Source organism: Lissotriton vulgaris, chromosome 2_1 (genome assembly GCF_964263255.1).
Source record: "Lissotriton vulgaris chromosome 2_1, aLisVul1.2, whole genome shotgun sequence".
Classification (NCBI taxonomy): domain Eukaryota; kingdom Metazoa; phylum Chordata; class Amphibia; order Caudata; family Salamandridae; genus Lissotriton; species Lissotriton vulgaris.
Window position 1 is genome coordinate 1,465,536,930 of NC_141687.1, and position 27,776 is coordinate 1,465,564,705.

The 27,776-nt window shown below is 46.2% G+C and overlaps 1 protein-coding gene across 1 annotated transcript in view; it reads left to right on the forward strand.

The window, feature by feature from the left end:
• Positions 1–27,776, forward strand: part of LOC147732761 (uncharacterized) — a 503,177-nt gene that overhangs the window by 248,746 nt on the left and 226,655 nt on the right. The window contains exons 4-5 of the mRNA XM_086957325.1: positions 13,908–13,988; positions 17,459–17,569. Coding sequence (XP_086813451.1) covers positions 13,908–13,988; positions 17,459–17,569 — 192 coding nt within the window. The remainder of the gene's footprint in view (positions 1–13,907; positions 13,989–17,458; positions 17,570–27,776) is intronic.

Sequence of the window (27,776 nt, forward strand, 5' to 3'; positions counted from 1 at the left end):
CTCTTTCTATTGTGTCCCCAATCCAGCGGGACTACACACACCAGTCTCCTACCTGTTGCTCACTCACTTACAATCCGATCTGCAATCCGGCAGATCTAAACACTGGTCTCCTTCCCAGTGCTCTCATTCACACACGATCTACAATCCGGCAGATCTACGCACTGACCCGAATCAGTGCTCTCACTAACGCCACTTACCAATGACGACCACTTTCCTATGAATACCTTCAGCTCTCTGTCTCTATGTTGGGAAGTCTCTCTCACTATTCTCTAAGGGCTCGCTACTACAATAATATTATGGGATGGCCGAATTACTTAGTGTCAACAATTCCCTAGCTCAAGGGCTCCTCTTTCTCCCTACTTGTTCAGACTTACCGGATCAGGGGCAGCATCTGTTCTGGCTGTAACATCTGACTAGAAGAAAAGGTTACCTGTTCTCTGAAATAGGAGACACTCTGTTTGCAGGAGTAAAAACGCTCTCTATCATAAGAACCACAAATACACACTAGTTCACTAAGAACTGGGGTCTCTTTATTTTAACAATGATGAAATACACATACACAAATGTGCGGGGTCTCTATGACTAACAGGAACTTTAACACACCGCTGAAAGAAAAGGATTAGACATACAGTACAAGGTTATCTGCGGGGACAGGAACTTTTAACACACCACTGAAAGAAAAGGATTAGACATACAATAGCCTAGGGAATAAGGACAAGATTAAGGTGTAATTGTAAAGGGGACTAGTTTAGACTACCTCACCTATTAGAAGGAAGATTTCTCTCTGACTCTGGTGGGATCAGGGCTCTCTCTGTCTCTGGTGGGATCAGGGCTCTCTCTGTCTCTCCCTCCGTCACCACAGCTACACGCCTCTGGTTCAATTGCTCCAGCTGACAGCCTTAGCTCCTCCATCTGCTGTGCACTGCTCTCTGCACTGCTCTCTCTTCAGCTTCAGCAATCATCTGCCTTCTTTCTCCATTCCAGAACTGCACTGCATTCTGCAGCTCCAGCAGACATCCTGCTCTCTCCTCTGCAAGAACCAAACTGAACTGACCACTCCTCCTCTCCTGCAGCTCGCTAATATGGATTCCTCTCCCCTCATGGAAATTTCCAACAGAGGGCTGCCTCCCACGAATTCCTGTGCTAGCTCCAGAGCTCTTTGCGCAACCGCAGTGGCCAGCTGCTTGTTACGTCTGGGCCCAAGAGACAAACACATTCCTCGGATAAGAAGCAGTCCTGACTGGTTTTCCCCTAGCAGTCAACAGCCTTAACTATAAACTTTACCTTTACCCCTGAAGCCTCTCAGCTCCATCAAAATGGAGTCTTTCTAGTTCTGGACCTTGTAGGCCTAAGAAGGATGAAATAACCCTTAGCTCTGTCAGAGTACCTACATAAACCATACCAATGTGTAATATAAAGTCAGGACCACAGGATCCAACCTCTACTATAAGCAAAAATGACAGGCCAAAGCCAATAGGCAATAGATGGCCTCTTCTAGGTCTGGAAGAAAGGGCTTAAAAGGGCCAACACAAGCTAGGAATACATATCCTAGATGTGAGCAAGATTAAAGTCTATATCACTGCCAACTAGGGCCAAAAAGCCTGTCTATACATTCCACCCTTAGACTTTATTTTGCGAACATCTATAAACAACAACATCCAAGTAAATAAACATCAACATAATCTATCAACAAAACCAAAAACCAAAAAAACTCTCTAAAATGAATGACAACTTAAGGAAATTCCACCTGAAACTTAATGTAGGGAATAGAAATCTAACAACCAACTGAAAACAAATCAAAGCACCCTTGACTTGAATGCTAAAACATATCTAAGATTTGATCTGATAACAACAAAAACTAACCAAAGCATCCTCAAACTAAATGTGCCTCAACTTCTAGTGATAACTGATTAAATCTATTGGTGTAGGGCAATGTGTGTGGAATAAAAATAACAATGGGCCTAAATGAGGCCTACCTACATTGGTCAACTTAAGGAAAAATTTGGTGAACTCTGAGAAATAAACATGACAAACGGTTCTCAAGGTCTGGGCAAACATCAATAATAAATGTAGGACATAACCATACTAAAAGACACACCTCCCAGGACAACTGAAAGTCTAGGGTAGCCACCCTTGGATCAAAAAAAGTGAAAGTGTAATAACAGGAAAATAAAGATAACCCCATTCCTACAAAATAGCTGGTATAGCACTATGCATATTTGGTAATGAATCAAAGAAATTTATCTAAATGTGGTGCATATATAAAAGACACAATATCACAAAACAGTTAGCACCTAGTTTCTCACTGTATCACACTATGGAACACATGTGTGCACCACCATTTAAAAAAGTACAATTTTTCTGTATCGATCTTTCATTGGCAAAAACTGTTTTGCAGAAAACAGGAAAACTAAAATAGGTGAAAGATAAACCAGTATAAAATAGCACAGCATCCTAAAAACTAAAGATAGTACTACATAAACATCAAAACCATGAGAACATGTTAAAAGTGGGGCCTGTTTGTGATAATGTCCATCTGAAAAAAAACAATATGGGAAAAATTGACTTCTTGTATTTTTGGCTTTGTCAAAAATATATCCAAAGAAATTGTATGGGGTTTGAACCTGACCGCTGAGGCAGCCGATTATAGAGTACAGTTAACCCCTTCCATGCTCATGACGAGCTCAGCTAATTGGCAATTTTCAGCACAGGGGAAAAATAACCACAGCAGCGATGTGGTCAAAATAAGAAGTCTTTTAACATAATTTTGGGGTTCAAGGCAGTCAATTTTGGGACATCAGTGTAGGTCACCACCCAGCATCTTCATCTGTATCCGGTACCAAGGAAGCACTTCTTCCGCCGTTCATCCACCACCATTCCGGTCTGGTCTGGTTCCATCTTCCAAAAATAACTAACTAACATAAAAAAAATGAAAACAAAAAAGTAAAATAATAAAGGGAGTGGGAGGGGGGTGGGCCGATGCACACACCAAACACCACAACCCAATAACCTAGAACGAGAAAACCAGTATCATTAATCTAGCAAGATAAAATTTTCCATTTAAAAAGCACCCCAAGTGCTTTTCATTGTCGAAAGAAACATCCTAATTAATAAAAACATTCTTCTGAATTCAAGGAATAATTAAAATCATATACTTTTACATTTGTTTGGGCAAAATCTAATTTTTTCATACACAGCCAGAAGGGCTGGGGCTAAGCAACACCCAAATCCTCTGTGAGACAGCCCCTCCCTTCAGAAAGATGTTCGTGCTCAGAGTTTTGAATCCGCCCCAAAAAATACGCAGAAGCCAGGCTACAGTGTGAAGTAATTTGAATCACTGCCAAGTGCTGATCTCATTGCAGGAGCAAGGCGCTGCCAAGCACTCAGTTCATGCATCTCTAGTCTCTAATCAGGGAAGCTTACCCAGGCCTACTGTATCTAACTAACTCCAAGGGCCAAGAGTCTGCCAACTATTCTGCATGTACAAGGATCCCTTATCTGAAGGCAATGAAGCTGTCTGCGCCGACAGCAAGGAAGAGCGACTTGACCCCTCCCTTACATAAACATTTCTTTCGCGGAAGAAATTGGAGGTTGGCCAATGATAACAAGACAGGCACTGCTCGGCGCTCCCAGAGGGAAAAGGCCCTCCCTTCACAAAACAGCTTTTCTCTGAGAGTGAAGCTAAGTCAAGGTCAAAAACACATTCCCTGGAAGCCAAAACAACTCTGTTCCCATGCAGAACCACTGTTCTCAAACTAACTAAATTAAATTGAAACGTGACGAAAAGCATCCTAATATTAATAATTAATAAGGGCATATATTTTTTGTAACTAAGTGACATGCAAGCATTTCAAAATAATTCAGTACTGCTACTAGCTGCAAAGGAAAAAATATTAGCAGATACCTTACAGTTTAGTATTGGAAAATAACATGTGAAACACCAAAATTTTACATTGCAGGCCAGATTCATCAGTTTTTTTCAAATAGTCATTTTTCTAACTGAGTGGGCGCACTCACACAATGGACTGCAACATATCAGAAACATTTGCATTTGAAAAAGGTTCAGCTTGCATTTGGAAAAATAATAATGAGAACACATTTGTTTTAAAAACACACGGTTGCATTTCACTAATTAAAAGCACATGTTACCATGCACTGTTGGGCAAGAGTAATTATTCACAATCTGTGATCATTCCAAAACACCGGTTGGCATATTCCTTTCCAGGTGGAAAACTCTCTACGAAATAATTAATGAAAACAGCCCGTAGAGTGCACTCTAACTGGGCCATTTTTTTTTTAATCTTTCACTCATTTTAAATCATGCATTCAAAAATAATTCTCCACACGTCTGTGGATGCATATCAAGTAGCACATTTAAAAGAACACTGCTCCCTCCGTGCAAACCCTTATCTCAATCCGACTGGTTGATTTATAACTTACCGACCTCTAAGAGTCAGACACATAAAACATCAGTTCCAAGGCAAACCCACGCTGACAAAGCACATAGGCAGAACCCAGCAACCAATGAAAGTCAAATCAAACCATCATTCATCTAAACACTCACTGACTTTTAGTGTCAGCTCAAATAACCATGCATGTTAAACAGCATGTTAAAATAAATACTGCCTTCTCAATTCAAGATATTAACCATTTGGCAGCTGAAACACAATCATTCCCCAATGTCTGCAGTAAATGGGAAATTCAAGAACTTATCTCTCCACGTTTTCACATAACACGTACGCACATCTTCAAAACGTTATCCCCAAGCACCTGAAAGAGATCCAGCTCTCTCCTGCCTAACGTAATGATAACATGCCCTGTCCAAGCCATAACCACATGGCGCTATTCACAAGCCATATTTACAAGAAAGTCAACAAGTTCAAAAAATGACAAGCTCTTCACAAGGAATATATTCAAGGCGCAATTCACAAGGAACGCAGCAAGTCAAAATGAGAACATGCTCCTCACAAGCCACAATTACATGGCGCTATTCACAAGCCATATTTACAAGAAAGTCAACAAGTTCAAAAAATGACAAGCTCTTCACAAGGAATATATTCAAGGCGCAATTCACAAGGAACACAGCAAGTCAAAATGAGAACATGCTCCTCACAAGCCACAATTACATGGCGCTATTCACAAGCCATATTTACAAGAAAGTCAACAAGTTCAATAATGACAAGCTCTTCACAAGGAATATATTCAAGGCGCAATTCACAAGGAACACAGCAAGTCAAAATGAGAACATGCTCCTCACAAGCCACAATTACATGGCGCTATTCACAAGCCATATTTACAAGGAGCTTTTTACAAGGAACTCCACAAGTCATATTACATTGAACACATTTCACATTGCACAGCATAAGCAGATGCAGCAAGCAATTTAATGGGCAATTTAAAAGCATTTTTCACACACATTTGTACAATTGGATCATCACAAAGATGTTATTGGCTCCCTCACGTAATGTTACCATTCAACCCTGACAGGTCAAACACCAAGATGAAAAGCATTTCTTCCACCCTGCATAAGCCAAATGCCATGATGTACTGCAATCTCCTTACACTGCAACTGTTCAAGCCCATAGGTCACACAGGCTTCATAAACTGCAAGACTACGCCAGATGGAACTGGCGATCAGGGCACTCCTCCACAACATATGGGAAACTATCCAAGCACATGGCCAGGTCACACAGGCTTCGTAAACAGTTTGTGACGCCAGATGTACCGACCGGATTTTCGGACCAGATGGGATCAGCTCCTGAGAGCCCCTCTAACCCAGCCGGAACGTAACCACCTCCCTCCTCAGGACCATCTATCCAGGCACCTGGGTACCTACCTGAGGATGGGGAACTCGCAATATACAAGCTCATATCATCAGAAACACCACTAAATCTATAGGGATACTAAGAATACTCACTGATTACTAAGGACATCCATGCCCTACACCACACTCATACCTCATAGTCTCGCGACCTCATGGGTCCAGACTAATCTACCATGGGGCAGTTCTGATTATCTACCATTACACACTGATTACCCTCAGTGCTCACTCAAGCCGCAATCTTGCGGGTATACACACTGCTCACCCTCAGTGCTCACTGGACACACATTCCAGCGTGCCATATACACTGGGCTGCAGCCCCAGTGCTCACTCTCTTTCTATTGTGTCCCCAATCCAGCGGGACTACACACACCAGTCTCCTACCTGGTGCTCACTCACTTACAATCCGATCTGCAATCCGGCAGATCTAAACACTGGTCTCCTTCCCAGTGCTCTCATTCACACACGATCTACAATCCGGCAGATCTACGCACTGACCCGAATCAGTGCTCTCACTAACGCCACTTACCAATGACGACCACTTTCCTATGAATACCTTCAGCTCTCTGTCTCTATGTTGGGAAGTCTCTCTCACTATTCTCTAAGGGCTCGCTACTACAATACTATTATGGGATAGCCGAATTACTTAGTGTCAACAATTCCCTAGCTCAAGGGCTCCTCTTTCTCCCTACTTGTTCAGACTTACCGGATCAGGGGCAGCATCTGTTCTGGCTGTAACATCTGACTAGAAGAAAAGGTTACCTGTTCTCTGAAATAGGAGACACTCTGTTTGCAGGAGCAAAAACGCTCTCTATCATAAGAACCACAAATACACACTAGTTCACTAAGAACTGGGGTCTCTTTATTTTAACAATGATGAAATACACATACACAAATCTGCGGGGTCTCTATGACTAACAGGAACTTTAACACACCGCTGAAAGAAAAGGATTAGACATACAGTACAAGGTTATCTGCGGGGACAGGAACTTTTAACACACCGCTGAAAGAAAAGGATTAGACATACAATAGCCTAGGGAATAAGGACAAGATTAAGGTGTAATTGTAAAGGGGACTAGTTTAGACTACCTCACCTATTAGAAGGAAGATTTCTCTCTGACTCTGGTGGGATCAGGGCTCTCTCTGTCTCTGGTGGGATCAGGGCTCTCTCTGTCTCTCCCTCCGTCACCACAGCTACACGCCTCTGGTTCAATTGCTCCAGCTGACAGCCTTAGCTCCTCCATCTGCTGTGCACTGCTCTCTGCACTGCTCTCTCTTCAGCTTCAGCAATCATCTGCCTTCTTTCTCCATTCCAGAACTGCACTGCATTCTGCAGCTCCAGCAGACATCCTGCTTTCTCCTGTGCAAGAACCAAACTGAACTGACCACTCCTCCTCTCCTGCAGCTCGCTAATATGGATTCCTCTCCCCTCATGGAAATTTCCAACAGAGGGCTGCCTCCCACCGAATTCCTGTGCTAGCTCCAGAGCTCTTTGCGCAACCGCAGTGGCCAGCTGCTTGTTACGTCTGGGCCCAAGAGACAAACACATTCCTCGGATAAGAAGCAGTCCTGACTGGTTTTCCCCTAGCAGTCAACAGCCTTAACTATAAACTTTACCTTTACCCCTGAAGCCTCTCAGCTCCATCAAAATGGAGTCTTTCTAGTTCTGGACCTTGTAGGCCTAAGAAGGATGAAATAACCCTTAGCTCTGTCAGAGTACCTACATAAACCATACCAATGTGTAATATAAAGTCAGGACCACAGGATCCAACCTCTACTATAAGCAAAAATGACAGGCCAAAGCCAATAGGCAATAGATGGCCTCTTCTAGGTCTGGAAGAAAGGGCTTAAAAGGGCCAACACAAGCTAGGAATACATATCCTAGATGTGAGCAAGATTAAAGTCTATATCACTTCCCACTAGGGCCAAAAAGCCTGTCTATACAGCTCTACTCTATCATTCTACTCTGTGCCACTCTACTCTACTACGCTCTGTGTCACTCTACTCTGTGCCACTCTACTCCATCCCACTGCACTCTACTCTACATCCATGCCACTTCACACAATGCCACTGTATTATTTGCCACTCTACTCTAAGACACTCTACGTCTCTCTACACCACTCCACTCTGAGCTATGCTACTCAATTCCATGCTACTCCACTCTACTCCACTGTATTCTGAGGCACTCTGCTCTGTACCACTCTACTCTACGACACTCCACTCATTGCCACTCTGCAGCACTCCATGACAATCTACACTGCACCACGCTACTCTACGCCACTCCACTTCAGGGCTAGCTCTAGGGCGGTGCGATCGGTGGCACCGCACCAGGCGTTGACTTGGGGTGGGGGCGTCATTTTTCAAAATGTATACTTCCATTTTAGAAGCACCTCTTGCCAGTGTTCCTTGCCTCCAGCAATTTTCAGACATAAATTAAAATGTCAAGCTAACTGGTGATGAATCGTCTTTCTGGAAAGAGACTGGAGGTTTGTCTTGGGGAAGTCTGACTCATACTAAGGTAGCGCAGAGGGTTAAAATGCCTGCTGCTAAGGACGTGTATTGTTCAGATAACAAAGCGCATATAATGTAAATAGAGAGCTTCTGTAAAAGAGTTCCTTTTGTAACTTGTCGTTTTTTAAGTCAAGATCCTAATATAGAACAATAATGGCACTCCTACACTACACCTTGTAGTCCTGTCTGATGCAACATTTCCTATACCCTGATTTACACATGTATAATTGGTTCTGCGCAATGTGCGTGTGATGTAAAGTGCTGCAACACCTTACACTGGTATGAGTGGCGCTATAAAACTAAATTAATCTGATAAACAATGGTTATGGAGACTTGAGGGGCACTGTTGAAGGGTGCTACTGAGGGAATCCGTGCCAAAGGTGTCCATTGGGGCAACAGACATATTCACACAGGGCACCATCAGAGCTAAAACCGGCCCTGCTCCACTCTAACTCTAGACCTCTCCACCCAGCTCTGTGACACTCTGCTTCATGCCACTCCACGCCATTTCACTCTACTCTAAGCCACTCCACGCCAGTCTGTGCCACTTCACTCTATACCTATCTAATCCATGCCACTCTAGTCTACGCTGTGAGAGGTTGGCCTGGCATATGCTGTACATTATTCTAGTGGGCACCTTGCATCAGTCCGCCAGTCCACACGACCCTTATTGATGGTAGGTTAAAGACAACCTTTAAAGAAAGCTATCCTAGTGGTAGCTGTGGAGAGCAGTCTTCAGGCTAAGTCTTGGAGGAATGTAAAGCAGCTTGTTTTACCAGTCTATAATCTCGTGAATGACCAAATGAAAGGAGAACCACACCAGGTATATATATAAAATATATGTATTTATTCTAAACACATCCCTCTAGTCTCTGTATGAGGCTAGAGGCAAAAGTACATTCAGTAAATTTAACACACAGTAAATTAGCACAATATATGTTGAGCCCTAGGGGCGTACCAAACCATATATTAAGAAAGTGGTATAAGAACGACGACTTGCGTAGATACAATGCCTAGAGCCTGTGCAACGGCTGGGGCCACCAGAACCACCCAAGGTAGTGACACAGGGGACCCACGGGGGACGCGTGCAGTTTCTAAACACAGCCACAAATCACCATTCACTTCTATGGGGAAAGTCGCGGTTGGAATTTTAAAGATAAAGGCCACTTAGAAGAGGACTTGGAGCAAACCCCTTTTGCTCCAAGTGCCAACTTGGAGCAAAGTTGTTCTAGAGCCAACATCTGCGGGAGCACCGGAGTACTCGAGTTACCTCACCCAGGGAAGCCAGGTGCAAAGGTGTCTTTTGGAGTTGGGTTTCGTCGTCGATTCCAATGGCGATCAGCTGTAGAGTGCTGCTGGTGTCCAGTGGAAAGTGTCCGGTGTGATCCAAGCCTGGATCGAAGATGAGAAGAACCTGAAAGCAGAGGGTACAGAGTCTGGGTCAGTTGCCAGTGACCAGGGGCAAGTTAGTCGAATGCCTACAGATGTGGCGTGATTTCAGGTGAAGAAGGTGAAGCTTGACTCTTTAACCACGAAGACCAGGAAGTGTTGACGACGACCAGGTCCTGAATTAGAGCTGTCCCACAAAGGATGTTCGGTGCTGCGGTGTCGATTTCCGGATTGGAGCCAACACGCCTTGGCAACAGCAACCCACGCAGGAATCAAAGAAATGCTTTGGTGCAGACCAGCAAGATCTGAGGAACTCCCCCCTTGGTGGGGAGTCAAGGCACGTCTGGAGCAACCAGGGAAGCCCAAGGAAAAGTAGAGTTACCTTCAAGGGGACCCACCACTGGACTGACCAGGGATCGCGAAGGAGCCTCAAGCAGAAATGCAAGAAGCGGGCTCACGGAGCACTCGTGGAGTGTAGGCCCACAATCTTCGGTGCAGATGGTGCTCGGGGCTTGGGCTACGAGTAACCCAAAGCACAACTTCAGGAAAGCTTTTGAAGTCAATTCACTAGCAAATGTGCACGGTGTCCAGGGGTTCCGGTTCAACATCACTCGTGAGGTCTGCGCGTCTCAGCTTTGCTGGGGACTCGGGTCGGCCTTCGAGAAGTCTGGAAATCCTCTTCCTGGGCTGCAAATGCTTCAGAGTCCGGCGGGAGCTTCGGGGATGCAGACCGGCAAAAGCTTTGTTGGTGCTTGCTTGAGCAGGGGAGTCACTCCTTGACCCCAAGGGAGATTCCTCCGTCCTCTAGTCTTTAGTAGAGCATCAAAGTTCCAGGATTCAGGTTCATAGTTTTGTCCAGGTGTAATCTAAAGTCCTGTTGCCAGGGTTCCCTTATTTATACTAGGAAAAAGGGGTTGGACATACTCTGGGGACCCACCTATGGGAGGGTCTGGAATGAGGGGTAGCTACACCCATTTCCTTTGTCCATTTTCACGCCAGAGCAGGGGCTGGTAGCCCCTGCAACCGGTTTGAACTGGGCTATGCACAGGGACACCAAATGTGCCCCCAGTGCTGACTTCAAAGCACTCTCAGAGTGCATCCACCCAGCCCCAATACACTAAACGATTCAGAAAAGGGGGTGGTGATGGACAGAGTATCTGAATTAAACAGAGTACTCCTACCCAGTCAACAGATCAGGGCTTGATCCATCACCCTTTTTTAGCTCACTGCACCATCCCAGCTCAGAACCTGGCTACATGCAAATGAGTCTGTCCCTGGCCCAGTGCATCATGGGAACAGGGCAGACCAAGCTACCAAGCTACCAAGCCAATTCTTTTACTGGAAAGGAAACAAGCTTCCGGGGACCGGTTTCTGGCATTACAGCCGTCTTCGGCCCGGCTTGCTTGAATCCTGATGGTGCAGTGAGCAAGGGACTCGCATCTGAGCATACCCTTCCACGCTTGTGGTGGACAAAACGATTCAGAAAAGGGGGTGGTGATGTACAGAGTATCTGAATTAAACAGAGTACTCCTACCCAGTCAACAGATCAGGGCTTTATCCATCACCGTTTTTTAGCTCACTGCACCATCCCAGCTCAGAACCTGGCTACATGCAAATTAGTCTGTCCCTGGCCCAGTGCATCATGTAGAATGTAGATATAGTTAACCTTTATCTTAGTAAGGGGTGCATGCACCACCTTACCCAGGCTGCAGTAGCAGTCCTGTGGTGCCATTTTGGAAGGCTTCCCAGGGGTGGCATAATACATGCTTCAGCCCCTGGTAGGCCTCTGGGGTACCTATGCCCTTACTAGGGACTTACAAGGGTACCTCAGTAACCAAACTGGAGTGTACCTAAAGTACAGGTAATCAATTTAGAGAGGAAACAGCTAGGCTGGGATCCTGGATAGCAGGGCCCCAGCCAGACTAAAGTCGAAAAACAGTGAAACACCAGCAAAAAGTGGGGGTAACCATAGTAAGCAGATCCTACTCTCCTACATACGCCACTCTATACCACTAACGCTGCTCCACTCCAGTCTTTGTCACTTTATGCCACTCCCCACAATGTCACTCAACGCCACACTGCTCCTCCCTTTGCCACTCTACGCCACTCTACATTACTCCACTCCATTCTACTCTCCACTGCTCTACTTTCCACCGCTCCACACTATGCCATTCAACTGTGTCACTCCACTTTACTATGTCACTCCAGACAATGGCAGTCTACTCCACTCTCCACCACTCTAATGTACGCCATTCCACTCTATTCCACTCCACGCTACTCTACACCACTCCACGCCACTCCAGTCTACACCACTGTACTCCACTCTCCTCCATGCTACTCTGCTCTACACAACACCACTAGCGTTTAGCCATGTTGGACAGCGCCCATGTTGCTGTACAACATAGCTAAAAGACATTGGTAAAGCCAATAGCCTTCCTATAAGCGAAACCCATTGGATTTGCCAATGCTTATTCTCTTTCTATTCAGATGGCCAATTGATCTAACAATCCGGCTTATTCCATTTCTAGTATTGCTTCAAAGAGCTGGGTTCAGTATTGGTGCAATAATGGAAACTGCCAAGGAAATTGCTTCTTGAGTTTTCCACATGAATGCCTGTCTTTACGATAATTCATAGAAATGCAGATGGTGGTGCGGGTCCTGATAGAACCTTTGCTCCTGTTTCTGTCCCTAAGTTTAGGAGGTTGATAATAGTGAGATCTGTCTGTGTCCCTCCTGATTTATATTCTCCTAATTAATCATTAGAGTGGGAGTTCGCACTGAAAGTCTTTTATAAAGGTCTGCAAATGTTAGCCTGTTTCCATTGTGTGTAACAATTTTTACTCCTATTAGATTTTCAAGTTCCATTTGGTCTCCAATATGTGCTGAAATGGATACTCTCTCCTTGTATAATTTCACGTTTGTCTGCTTTCAGAAATCCATTGCACACATGTATTCTGCTCAATCTTCCTCGTTTTTACTGGTGGAGTTTAGCATGATTTTCAAGTTGATGTATGATCTTCATGCAAGCAACAACGGTCCCATGCATACAAGAATGTGAAAAGAATAAAATATAGACAGAATCAATCTATATTAGAAGTGACATGTCCAGCCGGACAATGGTCTTCAAATTTTACTCAATTTACAATTTATTACACAACACGAAATACCTTCCACAAGTCAGCCAGTGTGGAGCACAAGCCTGTGCCCAGCACTTACAGAACGGGTACAGAGCGTGGGTGTAGAAAGCAAATAAGGGCTTTTAAGGCAAAGCACGTTTTTCTGTCATCAATACAATTGTGCGGAATATTCAAGCAAAGCACCATACAAACACATAGTAATCACGTTTTGGCATTAGGTGCTTAAAAGGTCGACGGCGTTTCGGACCCCCTAGTAAATCACGGGGACCATCATCAGGACATTACAATCAAAGCCTTAACAATAATTTAGCCTCTAATTGCCGGTGATCCCAGTTCAAGGGCACGCCAGGGAGCACCTCTGTCCACCGATCCACCCGGTCCCCTTGGCCCCGACGGATACCACTGTGTACCGCGGTCTCGCACGCCTTATCGTGGGCGTTCATATCTAACCACTCTTCTCCGCCGATTCCGAATTGGGATCACCGGCAATTAGAGGCTAAATTATTGTTAAGGCTTTGATTGTAATGTCCTGATGATGGTCCGCATGATTTAATAGGGGGTCCGAAACGCCGTCGACCTTTTAAGCATCTAATGCCAAAACGTGATTACTATGTATTTGTATGGTGCTTTGCTTGAATATTCTGCACAATTGTATTGATGACAGAAAAACGTGCTTTGCCTTAAAGGCCCTTCTTTGCTTTCTACACCCACGCTCTGTACCCGTTCTGTAAGTGCTGGGCACAGGCTTGTGCTCCACACTGGCTGACTTGTGGAAGGTATTTCGTGTTGTGTAATAAATTGTAAATTGAGTAAAATTTTAAGACCATTGTCCGGCTGGACATGTCACTTCTAATATAGATTGATTCTGTCTATATTTTATTATTTTCACACTCTTGTATGCATGGGACCGTTGTTGCTTGTACAAAGTATGTTCCCCGAGGTCCCTCCTGACTAATTTGGGGCCCCTTGTTGTTAAATTAAGTATGATCTTCATGAGCACACGTCCCTCGGTGAGACCCTATTAATCATGATTTTCCTTTATATTTAAGGTGCTACTTCTGATGTTTCGTTTAGAGGAAAGCAGCAACTGAAGGATAGGCCAGACACAGCTAAAAGCGAGCACAGAAAAGGTAAATCTTCTGTATGCCACTGACTTTCAGATCAGTGCCACTACCAGATGTGTCATTTCAGAAGAACAATACAGTGTATCTGTATCTCTGGTCTTAGCCCTATGCGGTTTCTCGCAAAGACCGTGCTTCACATACTACTTGCCTTTCTTAAATGCAGTTTTAGGGAGCATAACTCACATGAAAACAGTCTTCGGAAAGCTAATAGGGTTATTCTATAACTGAAAGCGTCTGAATGTAACCATACATGCAGTCTCAATCCCGGCCACCTGATATACGTCCGTAAAAAGAATTGATGTCTAGGGGTTTTCATTTTTTTTTTTTTTTTTGGATCATTAAAGAAGTAATTTAGCTTCGGTGCACATTGCTGATCCAGTCCGAATTTTTCCAGACAATATTTTTAAAAATAGCGGATGTGTTGTAGTGATGATTTAACTTTTCGGGAACCATGAAACCTATATAATTCATTTTCGTGTCAAAACATAGGTTTTGGGGGTCAAGTAGTCTTATTGAGACAGAAAGCTCCTCTGAGGAACCCTTTCGCCATTTTCCAAAATGGCAGCTAGAATAGATGAAGAAGATATATATATATATAGAGAGAAATTAAACAAATAATGATGTATTTTAATCCTTTTATGTATAAACCAAAGAATGTGTATGATCTGAATATGAAAAAAAATGTTTATTCGTCTTGTTTTAGGAATATTTTAATAGTTTGCTTTATTTATTTGTTCCGGCAATTGCTCGTGGTACATTTGCAGAATGTTGAACATTTGAGAAGAGCATATGAACAGGGTCATCTTTTTGTGGCACAAGTTTTGCAAGTACAAAGGTCTCAGAGTAGGAACTTTAGAAATGTTCTAGGTTTTAGCACACCATCATATATCTTCCCAACAAAACTCACACATATCTTTTTCTACATATGCATGATCCAAAACATTTACACATTCTCTGATCAAGTAGAACGTGCTTTTAATGTGTCCATGCACAGAATATGACGTCGGTGGAAGGTCACATAGCAGGTCTGATGTCTTGAACTGACTGTACCTAAGAACGTCAAATGTGTGAGAGTCAGAACTCGTTTTCCACACACCCAAAAGGTATGTTTCTACATCTTTAAAGCCACATTCTTTTTCTGTCTCAGCAAATCCTTTTAGAAACTTCACAGTTTAGCAGTTAAGTTCCTAGCTTTGTTGCAATTTTGCTCATAGTGGCATCACCCATAAGAATATGTGCCTTGATAAGAACACTGGGCATCTCTGGGTCAAGTTTCTTGTATAGAATATGAAGCGAGATTAAGTGTCTTTTCTTGCCTGTTCCATAACATATCCATAACTCTGACAATCCTTCACTTATGAACATTGGAACAAATCTAAGACGCACAAAAATAACATCTGTGTCATTTGACAGTACAATGACTCAATTGGAACCATTTCGAACAGCCCACTTATTATGTGGCACAACATGAAGATCAGCTTCCTCGGATTTGCTGTTAGGTTCTTGAACAATATGGCCCAATCCTTTTGAATATATCTCTGCAGGCTCCTCATTGACAATCATTTCACTTGTGATCATTGGAAATTCAGTGTTCACTGAAGCATCGGCAATGTTTTGGCAAGGTAACATTTCCAAGTTCATCTTGTTCAATGTTGATGAGCAGAATTTATCAAGCCTCACAGGTATAGGTGTCGAATTTTTGATGCAGGTAAGGTCAATTGTTCCGCTTGTAGAAATGTGTCTAGTTTTCCCACATTCTTTGACAGCTAGTTCATGTTAACTGTCAAAGACGAATCACTGATAGAATTTCGACATAAAAAATATCGACGTAAAAAATATCGGAGGCGAAATGTCGAGATCAACAATATCGAAGTCCTATCCACATCATGGTAAGTAAAAAAATATCGGAAAAAAAATGTCAAAAATATCGTTAAAAATATTGTTTTTTTAAAAATGTTTAAAAATAATGCAAAATAATATAAGTAATTCATATATTTAAAATAAACATAGTTAAAAATATGTTTAAATAATGTAAAAAAATATACATATAGAATTTAATATACTTACTCAATAATATTTACAATGGATTAGCATAATAACTTATAAATTGGTAAAAATTTTTATAAATTATAAATACATACATGCACATACAACAATAATATAACTAAAAATATAAAAAATATATGTAACATGTAAAAAAATGTTTAAAAATAATTTATACACTACATCAACTAAAACAGTAAATATTGGATAGCGTAGGGGTAAAATTTACTATTCCCACTCCAGAGAGTTCAACAGTAGGGAAAGTGTTGGATAGCATAGGGGTATAAATTACTATTCCAACTACAGAGAGTGCAATAGTAGGGGAAAGTGTTGGATAGCGTAGGGGTTACAATTACTATTCCAACTCCAGAGAGTGCAATAGTAGGGGAAAGTGTTGGATAGCGTAGCGGTAAAAATTACTATTCCCACTCCAAAGAGTGCAACAGTAGGGAAAGTGTTGCCTTCACAGTCTACTTGCCATCTTACCAATGTTCTACTTATTATGATGTAGTTACATTCTTTAGAGGGCTGCATGTTTGGCCAGCAAATAAAAGTATTTGCATAATGTTAGCCTCCGTTTCTGTTTAATGAAATCAAGATTCTCTCTGCATAATAATTGGAGAATCGTCATTTTCTGCTCCCAGGTATGATAATGTCTGCACAACTCGGTTCCAACCTTAGCACAAATGGGTTAATGCAGGGACGGAATTTTCTGGTCCACTTGTAAGCCTTGTTTGAAAATAGTATAAATATGTGTGGCATCACATCTTGGATGCACCAAAATTCAACGCATTTCGTCACAGATTATGTAGGTTTTGGACACCAGAAACAAGAGCCTCATTTTGCGTGCTGGCTCTCTGGGCCCATCAACAGTGCATATTTAGCTAATTCCTTCTCTATATTGATTTTCATTCTTTAGCGACCAATTACATGTCTATTTCTGTGCTCTTTGACTTGGGTCCCACCACTTTTCAGCGTTTTCCGTGTATGAAACCTTAGAATACATTTCTGTGTATATGTTTGTACTTTTTCATGACTACTTTGAATTGACTACATAAAAAAAATCTTTCTGGAAATGACGTGAAATAAGGGCGAGTGAGGCTAGGTTTAGCCACGGACCTTCATTTCCAGCTCACAGTCCTTTTCTCAGACATGAAAATACATTTGGTTATCTTAATTTTTAAGAAAAGGATAGTAAGCGTTGGGTGTCACTAGTTTTTATCTATATATGAGTAGTTGCTGCAGTAGAAAGATAATATGTGTAGCTCATTTATGCTTATATTTTCTTTTACATAGTTGATTCTGTCTTTTATAGCTGTTTTCTCTTCTTTAGGTGGGCATTAATTTAGTTATACCAATGATTGTGTTTATCATTTGAAAGAACCATGATTTTTCTGAACCCAGACATTTACATTTATTTTTTAAACCTACAGAACATGCTGCTATACCACCGCTTGCAGCATTCAGTATCAAGACAGAGGGAGATTCTTATTGCACCGACCACCTTCACTCAGAAAGAAATGAAAGCACCACTTGTCCTGTAGGTGAGTAAATCCCATTTACCAGATAACAGCTACAGGAAAAAATGAATAGCTCACCCAAGCAGGGTCATAACCCAGAGCAAGTGCGAAGGCACTGCCCTTCACTGGAACATTTTGCCTTCAATCATTATGAAAACAACCATAGAATTGCTGTTCTATATTTTTGTTTTAGCCTTCAAAGCAATTAATAATACTGATCTTTTACCCTTAAGCGGGAAAGGTGCAATAGTCTTTACTTTTACCTTAGAAACTGTATTCGATCGTTCAGTTAAGATCATAAAAGTGCATAAAAACAGAAAACTGCCAAAAGACTACAGCAGTCAACCTACGATCCAGATTCATGTTGGTTAAAAGAAAGCCCAAGTAAAAAGTTAATTATGAAAATTCCTGATACATATGCTCATACAACCACTTCAAATATAAGTTAAAATGCAATCTATCTAATATTAAAATTGAGAGGAAAATTGCGAGAAGCACCATAGCCAGTTATGAGCCCAACTGCTTCTATGCCCACAAAAATGTTTATACCGCAAAACAGACTAAAGGGTCAGACAATGATTATAGAAAATATAGTGCAACCCGACACTGTTTAAAAGTATACCGCTTTCAAATCGGAGCAATATATTCCTTTCTACCCTCCTGATATAACCTGCAAGAAAATAATAGTTTAGATCATTCTGGGCAGATTGCTTGTCACATGGACTCTGTGACAGTTCTCAGTGCCTAAACCTTTTCCCAGTGGACCCTAACATCAGTGGTACCTAGGCATCAAACTCTGTAAGGACATGAGGTGGAGGCCACATATTGAACTATGGCACTAAAGCATCGGCAGCTAACTTGTACCCTTAGAAAATAAGTTAAAACCTCCATGACAAAGCCTATTAGCCGGGCACTTCAAATTTATAATAGTAAAGTGGTGAACTCAGTCCTGTACGGGGCTGTGGAGCCTAGAAAACTTGAATCAGCTTACTCTAGCCGAGAATGGGTTCCTATGTGCAATTACCAGTCTACCACAAAGCTCGCCCACCCTCCCCTTAAGGATTGATCTGGGTAGGAAAGCCTTAAAGGATTTAGCTAGGCTTCGCCCAATTCTATTCTGGCGAAGACTATGGGGTACGCAGGAACTGGCGGTATATACAGAGGGACTAAGGGATGTCATTAATTTGGATCATTAATTTGGATCAATTCCACAAAATCAGCTGGTGGCGAGATTTGAAAGGCATGTTTTATAAAATGGGCTTACCACACTTGTGGGATTTCCCCTCTACCTCGACATTCCCTTAAAAAAATATCCTTAAGGAAACTTACTGGGAAATGGTCGTACACAAAGAATTTAGGTGCATGTCTTTTTGCCTGCCCTGCTTAAGTGAGCCCGAGGAAAGTTTGGCTGGCCCAGCTTTGTAAGAATCTGGGCACACAATCACATAATGCAGCGATGCGAATTCTACACTCTGAGCCATCACCCTGGTTCGCAATTCCTGTGGCTAAGTTTTTGAGGGGGATGTGGCAGATTCAATCCAAATCAACCAGGACTAGCAATTGCCTGCAATGAAAACATCTAACATGTACTCAGGGGTCTATCTGGCAAAGTGGGGCTCTCCTATGTCTAATATGGCACATCTGAACGATTTCAATGAACATTTTTTCTAACATTGTTTTATATGTAACTCTTAGAAATGATGGCACTGTTTGCTTTTTGCACAAATGTTTTAAACTTAGAATCTGAAAGAAACACATAGTGATAGATTCCTTACCTTAGAATTACCCCCAGGCGTCCTACTGGATCTGGAAAGTTTTCGTCAGCAGTACCCCTGCGCGTTGGTAGGCGTCGTTGTGTGGCTCCGTGTGCGTCGTTGGCGCATGGATGATGTTGCTGGAGCTACTTAGACGCGCCCACACGCACTGACGTCAGTTCTTTCTTTCTCTGCGCCAGTAAACGCAGATCCTGGAAGAGCTAGTACCCCCAGTCACTTTTTTCGAGGCCTTTTGTCTCATCTTTTTGAGTCGATCAACACCTGGTGTCCTAGGGATGCCCGGCTTCAAGAACTGTGGGGACTGTCATTGCATGATCTAGGTGACGGACCCACACCGCGTGTGTCTCTACTGCCTGGGGCGCGACCACGACCCCAAGTCATGCCCGGACTGCCGGGCCATGGCTCCGAAAGTTTCTGGAAGTCCGGCAGTCGGCTCCGCGCCTCTCGAGGACCCGGTCCTGCGGGAGGTCGAGCGACCGGTTGCGGAACCGTCACTATTATTCTTTTGGATCAAAGTCTTCGCACTCTGGGTTAGGTAAGTCGAAGCTTTCTAAAAAGAAGTCGGAGAAGCATCGTCCCTCTTCGACTTCCCTTTTGCCAGTCGCGGCTGAGGGTGCGGGTGGTGCCACCCCTGCGGCTCCGGCGGAGCCTGCGACGTCGCTGCCGGTCTACCCACTTTTTCCGGGTGCGTCAGCGACGCCTGCTCTGGTGCAAGAGTTTCTTGCTGCCATGGCCCGACTCTTTGGGCTGTCTGGCCCCGCCGGCACGCCTACGGGCCCCGTGGGCTGAACAGGTGGTCCTGTCCTTCCATCACCGGCGGTCCCAACTCTGATGTCGCCGGCGGCTCTGGCCCGATGCGGCAGGACCCCCTGGGATCGGGGAACATAACCCGGTTGACATAATAACACCTCCACTGGCACCGTCCTTCCCGGCACCACCACCACCACCGACTTCACCCGCTCCTCCTAACGACGTCGTCCCCATGTTCAGCCCTGACCCAGACACTGTGCTGGATCGGCGTCGCCCGATGCCAATTCCGACGCCGATGGGGCCGTTTTTGCCCTATGTCCCTCCTCCTTATTTTCAGCCTGTTCCACAGACTTCGGAGGAAGGGAAGATCTGGAAGGGGTCTAAGGACCCTCTAGCACAGTAGTGTGCTTATGACCCGGACTGGTTGGAGGATTTGGGGGAAGCCAGTGGTCTTGACACTTCACCTGACCTTGGCATGCTGTCTCCTCCTCCCGTGGCTACAGAGGAGGGAGCTAGTTATGCAGTGATGTTGCATAGGGCAGCCGAGGCCTTCCACCTCGTACTCCCTACTGTGGCCGTCAGGACTAATCGCTGACAGAAGTGCTCCAGGCGGCAGCAACCTTTTCGGAGCCCTTGCTGCCTTTTAATGAAACACTGTCTGAAGTTCTTTTGGGCACCTGGTCCAGGCCCAACTCAGGCTCGTGTGGACAGGAACGTGGTCCGATGCCATCGCCGGGCGACCCCCTCTTTCTCTCCCAACACATAAACCCCGAGAGCTTGGTTGTCCAAGCCTCTGCTTCCCAGAGCGCCGTCCCTTCCGCCCCTTCGGATAGGGAATCCAAAGAAGCTGGAGCAGCTTGGCAAGAAGCTGTTTTCATCTGCAAGCTTAGGGCTGCGGTCGGTGAACACTCCATGCCTCTTGGGCCGTTATTCCCACTCTCTGTGGGACATGGTTGCGCAGGTGCTGCCTAACTTCCAGGAGGTGGTCCAGGCAGTCCTCCTCCAGGCTATTGCTGCTGGAAGGGACGCAGCTAAATTCACCATACGTTATGGGCTGGACAACGCCGACTCGCTGGGCAGATCGATTTCCACGACGGTGGCACTTAGGCGCCACGCCTGGCTGAGGCTACTCAGGAGTTGTCCAGAACACTCTGATGGACATGTCCTTTGATGGCATTCGCCTCTTTGGCAATAAAGCAGACAGTGCGTTGGAGCGTTTTAAGGACTCCTGGGCTACGGCCAAGTCCTTGGGCCTGTCGGCCACTCGGCCTCCTCCGCCTTCTGCCGTGGCCACGGAAGGAGTGCCACGTTTGCAGGGCCACAGGCCACCGCAGCAACAACTTCAGGGTGGCCGCGGACGTGGGGACCGTCGAGGCAGGTCAGGGGGCCAGCGGGCGGGTCAGTCCACCTCCACCTCTGCAGCATCCGCTAGAAAGCCTTCCTAGTCCAGTATTTCAGGGCCACCAAATGCCAGTGGGTGGTAGAGTTCGCCATCATCTCCCCCACTGTCACAACATGACATCGAACAAGTGGGTGCTGCAAATTGTCCAAAGGGGCTACTCCCTCCTCTTCGAGAATACCCCTCCAGCCATGCCACCTTAGTACTACCACATGTCGGTGGATCACTTGGCACTTCTCCAGCAGGAAGTTGCTGCCCTCTTGGACAAGGGGGGCATCGAGCGTGTTCCAACACCAGAAGTAGGTTGTGGTTGTTACTTCCACTACTTTCTGGTTCTAAAGAAGGACAAGGGCCTGCGTCCTATCTTAGACCTTCGGAACGTCAATGGCTTCCTCCAGAAGGAGAAGTTCAAGATGCTCACACTGGCTCAGGTCTTGTCTGCCCTACACCCGCAAGACTGGATGAGAGCTTATTTCCACATCCCCATCCTGCCGGCCCACCAGCGTTACCTGCGGTTCACGGAAGGCTATGAGCATTTTCAGTTCGCCGTGCTCCCCTTTGGCCTTACCAGCGCCCCTCGGGTGTTCACAAAAGTAATGTCGGCGGTCGCAGCTCATCTGCGCAGATCAGGGGTTTCAGTCTTCCCCTATCTAGACGGTCGTCTCCCACCTCCAGACTACTGCCGACCTCCTGCATTTGCTGGGGTTTTCTATCAACATGCCGAAATCACACCTGATTCCCTCGCAGAAGCTCCTCTTCATCGGAGTGGTTCTGGACTTGGCGCAGTTTCGGGTTTATCCTCCCGATCAGCGAGTCCAGGATATTGAAGCTAAGATTCCGATCTTTCAGCATCTATCCTGGGTTTCGGTCAGGATGACCCTCCTGCTACTGGGCCTGATGGCCTCCTGGATCCTGTTAGGGGATTATGCCAGATGGCATATGCGGGCTCTGCAGTGGGACCTGAAGTTCCAGTGGGCATAGCAGCGGGGCAACCTGTCCAATCACGTCCAGATCCTAGAGGGCACTGCACAACAATTGCAGTGGTGGCTCACGAATCGCGATTGGGTCAATGGCAGATCCCTCCTCCTTCCCCAACCGGTGCACACAGTGGTGATCGACGCGTCCCTTCTGGGATGGGGCCCCCACATGGGAGAGGTGGAGATGAGGCCTCTGGTCTCCAGCGGAGGCCCGGCTCCATATCAACCTTCGGGAGCTTTGGGCGATCCGACTTGCACTGAAGGCATTCCTTCCCTCTGTCGTGGGGAGGGTATTGCAGGTGTTCACAGACAACACCACCGCCATGTGGTTCTGCAAAAAACAGGGCGGGGTGGAGTCGTAGACCCTATGTCAGGAGGCTCTGTGCCTCTGCATGTGGCTGGAACATCAGGGCATGTCCCTTGTGGTTCAACACCTACCAGGTTCTCTGAACGACAGGGTGCATGATGGGTCACGAATGGCGTTTTCACTCGGACGTGGCGCAAGATCTCTTTCAGCAGTGGGAGTGCCTTGGTTAGATCTATTTGCCACCGAACAGAACGCGCCCTGTCCTCAGTTCTGTAAGTTAGAATTTCCAAGGCGGCACTCGCTAGGCGATGCTTTTCGTCACAAGTGGAGTTGCGGTCTTCTATACGCTTTTCCGCCTATACCACTTCTACCCAGAGTGCTGAAGAAGATCAGGCACAACCGGGCCCAAGTTATTCTTGTGGCTCCAGACAGGGCTCGAAAAGTATGGTATCCTGACCTTTTCAGTATGGCGATCGATCCCCCGCTCTGTCTGCCTCTTTGGGAGTATCTTCTGTTGCAGCAGCAGGGGAGGGTTCTCCACCCGAACCTGTCCAGCCTCCACCTTCTTGCTTGGAGATTGAGTGGCAGCAGTTGAAGTCTTTCGACCTGCCTCCCAAAGCCTGTGATGTTATCTTGGCAGCCAGGCGTCCCTCCACTAAAACGGTATACACCTGCAGGTGGAATATGTAGGAGAGTAGGGTCTGCAATCCTATGATCACCCAGATTTTTTGCTTTTGTTTCACTGGTTTACGACTTTCTCTGGCTGTGGGCCTGCTAATCAGACCCACAGCCTGGCTGTTCTCTTTCTAAATTACGATATGTACCCTAGGTGCATTTACCAATTGGTACTGGGCCACCTTATCAGACCCCGTAACGCAGGGCATAGGTGTACCCAGGGCAGCCAGGGGCTGAAGCATGTATTATGCCACCCCTGGCTGGCCTCCTAAATTTGACACAACTGGCTGCACGACAGCTGGGGCGAAGACGTGTAACCACCCTTCGCTTTAGGTATAGTAGCTCTATATCTAACCATACAATGGACACCCGAGTTCCTATCAGTCACTCCTATGGCAGGCCTTAACGATCCTGAAGGCAGAGTGCGTGGGCTCGTGTGAGCTAGGTTCAGGCCCGAGCCGAGCCCGGTTGCAGCTTGCGGAATCAAGACCCAATAGCTGTTCCATGATAACGCGTACCATATCGGTAACTCCGGTGTCGCGTTATCAAGGCATGTCGAGTAAGGTGTCATACGAATCGGGGTGCTGCCCTCTCACCAATTCTGGCGATGAGGTTAGCATCCCACCCTTCTAGAGGGACACGACATGTACGTAACTGTGAACCCCGGTTAAAGTTAACTGAAGCCTCAGCTCCACAAAATGGATGCTGCCACCACAGACACGAGTCTGACCTCCTGCTGCTGGGAGTCCTTCCAGCGAGGAGCACTTGGACAAAGGGTTTCCTGTCGAGGGCGGTGTTCGCACCGTCCCAGACAGGGTTTGTGTATTCTGGGTAGGTAGGGCTTTGGCGAGAAGGTGACTGCGGAGTGGCACCCCGGTGCTCACTACGCATCTGCCGGTTAGAACCAGTTCCAGGGGCGACAGCCCTGGCCTGGGGAAAGTCCGGCAGGGGAGAGGGGTGTAACTACCCCCCTTCCTGGTCCCACCCTTAGGGCAGGACCTAGTCATGTACCCACCCCTTTCTTTAGAATAAAGACCGGAGCGGGGACCCTTCCAAATTAGATCATCTTTGATTCAAGAACTACTTTCTACGAAAGGACATTCAAGACTCTTCTCAAGATTTCTCCCTTGTGACTAAGGAGTAGTCACCCTGCATCAGCGGGCACCAACTAAGAACTCTGCGGTTTGCTGTAAGTCCTTCCTCAAGGAATCCGACGGCCCAGCTCGACGAGAACCGGCTTCCCTGGCACCTCTGACCTCTACCCACGTCATCAGCTCAGCTGTGATCTGTGGGTGCGACGAGACCTCGAGGGACCGGCCATCATCAGAACCTGCACGCTCTTAAAGCCAGCACGACCATCGAGGTAACTCTCTGGTGAGTGCTCTGGGGTCCGAGAAGCCCCGACCCTGAGCCGCTCCAGCACCGAAGTGCAGTCTCCCAGCATCTCCACGATCTGCGTGGGGCCCTTCTGCTCGCTGCTCAGCACGTTGTCTGGTCACTAGCCGCTGGCTTGTGCCCTTCTGTGACGACATCCGAGAATCATCACTGCTGGTCTGGTTGCTCCAGACTGGCCCTTGCTTCCATCTTTGCGAGAAGCACCCCGGACCCTCCTGGTCCACTCAAGACGCCATCTTAGGCCCACCACGTGGCCCTGAGATCTGCCAAGGCTTGTTGCCCCATCCTGGGCCCAGCGACGCCGACAGCATCCTCCTTCGTGGGACAGCTCGCACCTCCGCCGTGGTCGCCGACAACGCCTCCTGGTCCGTGAGACTGCAGAGCCTAGCGTCGCCCACTCACCTGGTCGAGGTGACGGCCAACCGGTGCCTTCCTGGTACCCTCTGACTACTGGCTAGTAGTACGAACTTGGTCCCCTCTGCTTTCAGGTTTCATCAATCTCCGATCCAGGCTTGGATCTCTACGAACTATTCAGCACTGGTCGCCGGCCAGCAACTCCTTTTCTTCCGGCTCCTGGCTCGTCAGCGAAGACCCCGACGCCTGTAAGACTTGTGCAGCCGCAGCCCTCGTGGCTAGGTAACTCGGCATTTCGGTGCCTGCATAGCCTCCTTACTCTAGGGTCCTGAGTCCCTCGCTTCCGACTTGCCTTATCGGGTCCGCCCGAGACCTTAATCTTTCCGTGTCCTCGGACACTTGTTTTAATTGTGCACTTGAAGTATTTGCTAAAGAGATTTGGTTTGTGCTTAGTACCCTGTCCTCATAAAGAGTACAGGGCTGTTGTGATTCTTAATAAATATACTGTTTATTTTCATAACACTTGTGTGGTGTCCTTTCACTGGGTGTTCAAGGGGTACATGTGTGGTAAACAGCTGGCTTAACGCGCCCTCTCGAGTCTTTATCCTTAGACTGCTCGTATCCACGCTACTAGGATAGCTGGTCTATAGGTTGACTTACAACCAAACACCATAAGGGTCGTTGGAACGATACATAGCGGTCGCTAGAATAGCGAACGTTGCATATCGGGCCAACTTCTCACATTGGTGAGCAGCGGTTGGGATTTGAGCTTGCTGTTGTTTTACCACACGTATCCTAAGAATATCTTGTTGAAAGATCGCACAAGTACTGTTAGTACATATAACTAAAAGCTTAGAATACTCTGAGTTCTACTGAACCAGCTGTTGTAGCTCCTCAAGGCTTAGCACACCTTGGCTACAACTCTTAGCAAGGGTACAGTAGGTAAACACGTAGTGTAGGTAGGTGCATCACTTACACCACACTAGAAACAGTATGTCGGACAAAGGAGGAAACTCTGGGTCTCCCCTTGTGTCAGTTGACCCTCCACAGGTCATCCCTTCAGGATATACTGTGCTGAGCTTCAAGGAGTTAAGACGACTGTGTCACTCCAGGAAGATTCAGCAGGGGTCTAACCCCACAACGTCCTTTCTGATTGGTCTCTTGGAGACTTATGATGCCAGAAGAGCTGAGAAACTTCGTAGCTCTTCTAATCCAGAAGGAGACATGCCTCCCCTCGAGGGAACCCGAGACGATCCTGACCTCATCCACCTCGCAACTGAGAACGAAGATGTGGAGGAGGATGAGGATGAGGATCTCTCTGGGGATGAGGCAGATAAGGGACAGGTAGAAGTCGTCAGACTAAGCAGGTCCAACTTAAGCAAACATGATAGCGGTACTGGGGGACCCCTGGGGCCACTATCAGGTCAGCTTAACATTGGGAATGGACGAGCCCGATCTCTGTCAAGAGACTCTGGCAGATCCCTTCAAACCAATGGCTCTCACAACTCTTCTCAGAGAGGGATGACGTCCCCTCAGAGGAGAGTGTACGAAGCTAAGGAAAGGGCAGCCAATCTAAGGATTGAAAGGGAAGAACTTGCCCTGGCCAAAGAAAGGCTTGCCTTTGCTAGAGAGCAACAGTTAAGTGGGGCAGTCCCCACTGGTGGCAGCAATGTACCTAGTAATAGGGAAAAGAGTTTCGATACGAAACACCTTGGTAAGATAGTGCCCCCCTTTAAACAAGGGGACGACATCCACAAATGGATTACTGCTTTGGAGAGGGCCTGCACTGTGCAGGGTGTTCCCCAGAGTCAGTGGGCAGCTATCTTGTGGCTCTCCTTTGAAGGAAAAGGAAGAGACAAGCTCCTCACCACAAGGGTGGAGGATGCTAACAATTACCAAATCTTGAAAAATACACTCGTTGAAGGGTTCGGCCTAACCACTGAGCAGTACAGGGTGCTGTTCAGGGATACCCAGAAAACGCAGTCTCAAGATTGGTCTGATTTTGTCGATTGTGCCACTAAGGCTTTTGAGGGCTGGTTGCTGGGCAGTAAGGTTACTGATTATCAAGGATTGTATAATTTGATGATGAGAGAACACATTTTAAACAATTGTCAGAACCAGTTGTTGCATCAGAATCTTGTCGACTCGGATCTGACCTCTCCCCAAGAATTGGGAAAGAAGGCAGACAGATGGGTTCGTACAAGAGTTAAACAGAACCAGGGCCAGAATCAAGGTGGTCAGAAGAAAGCAGACCAGAAGGGTAAAGATTCTAAAGGGGAACAAAATGACCAGAAGTCTTCGACAGGTCCCCAACAACCCAAAGAGGGTGGGGGTCAGGCTCCCCAAAAGAAGAAAGAAGGCCAATCCAAAAGATGGTGCCAGTACTGTAAAAGTAAATCTCACTGGTTTAGTGAGTGCACCAAGAAAGGAGGAGGGCAGACTCCTGCCACTGCCGCCCCTAAGGCACCTGTGCCCCCTAGTACAGTCAGCAGTGGTAGTGCGCCTCCCAAGGGTTTAGTAGGGTTAACCCTGGGTTCTGAGGGGCGTGACAACTTAGTTGCCACACTCACTCAGGCTGTCCTTGTCAGTACAGGGGACG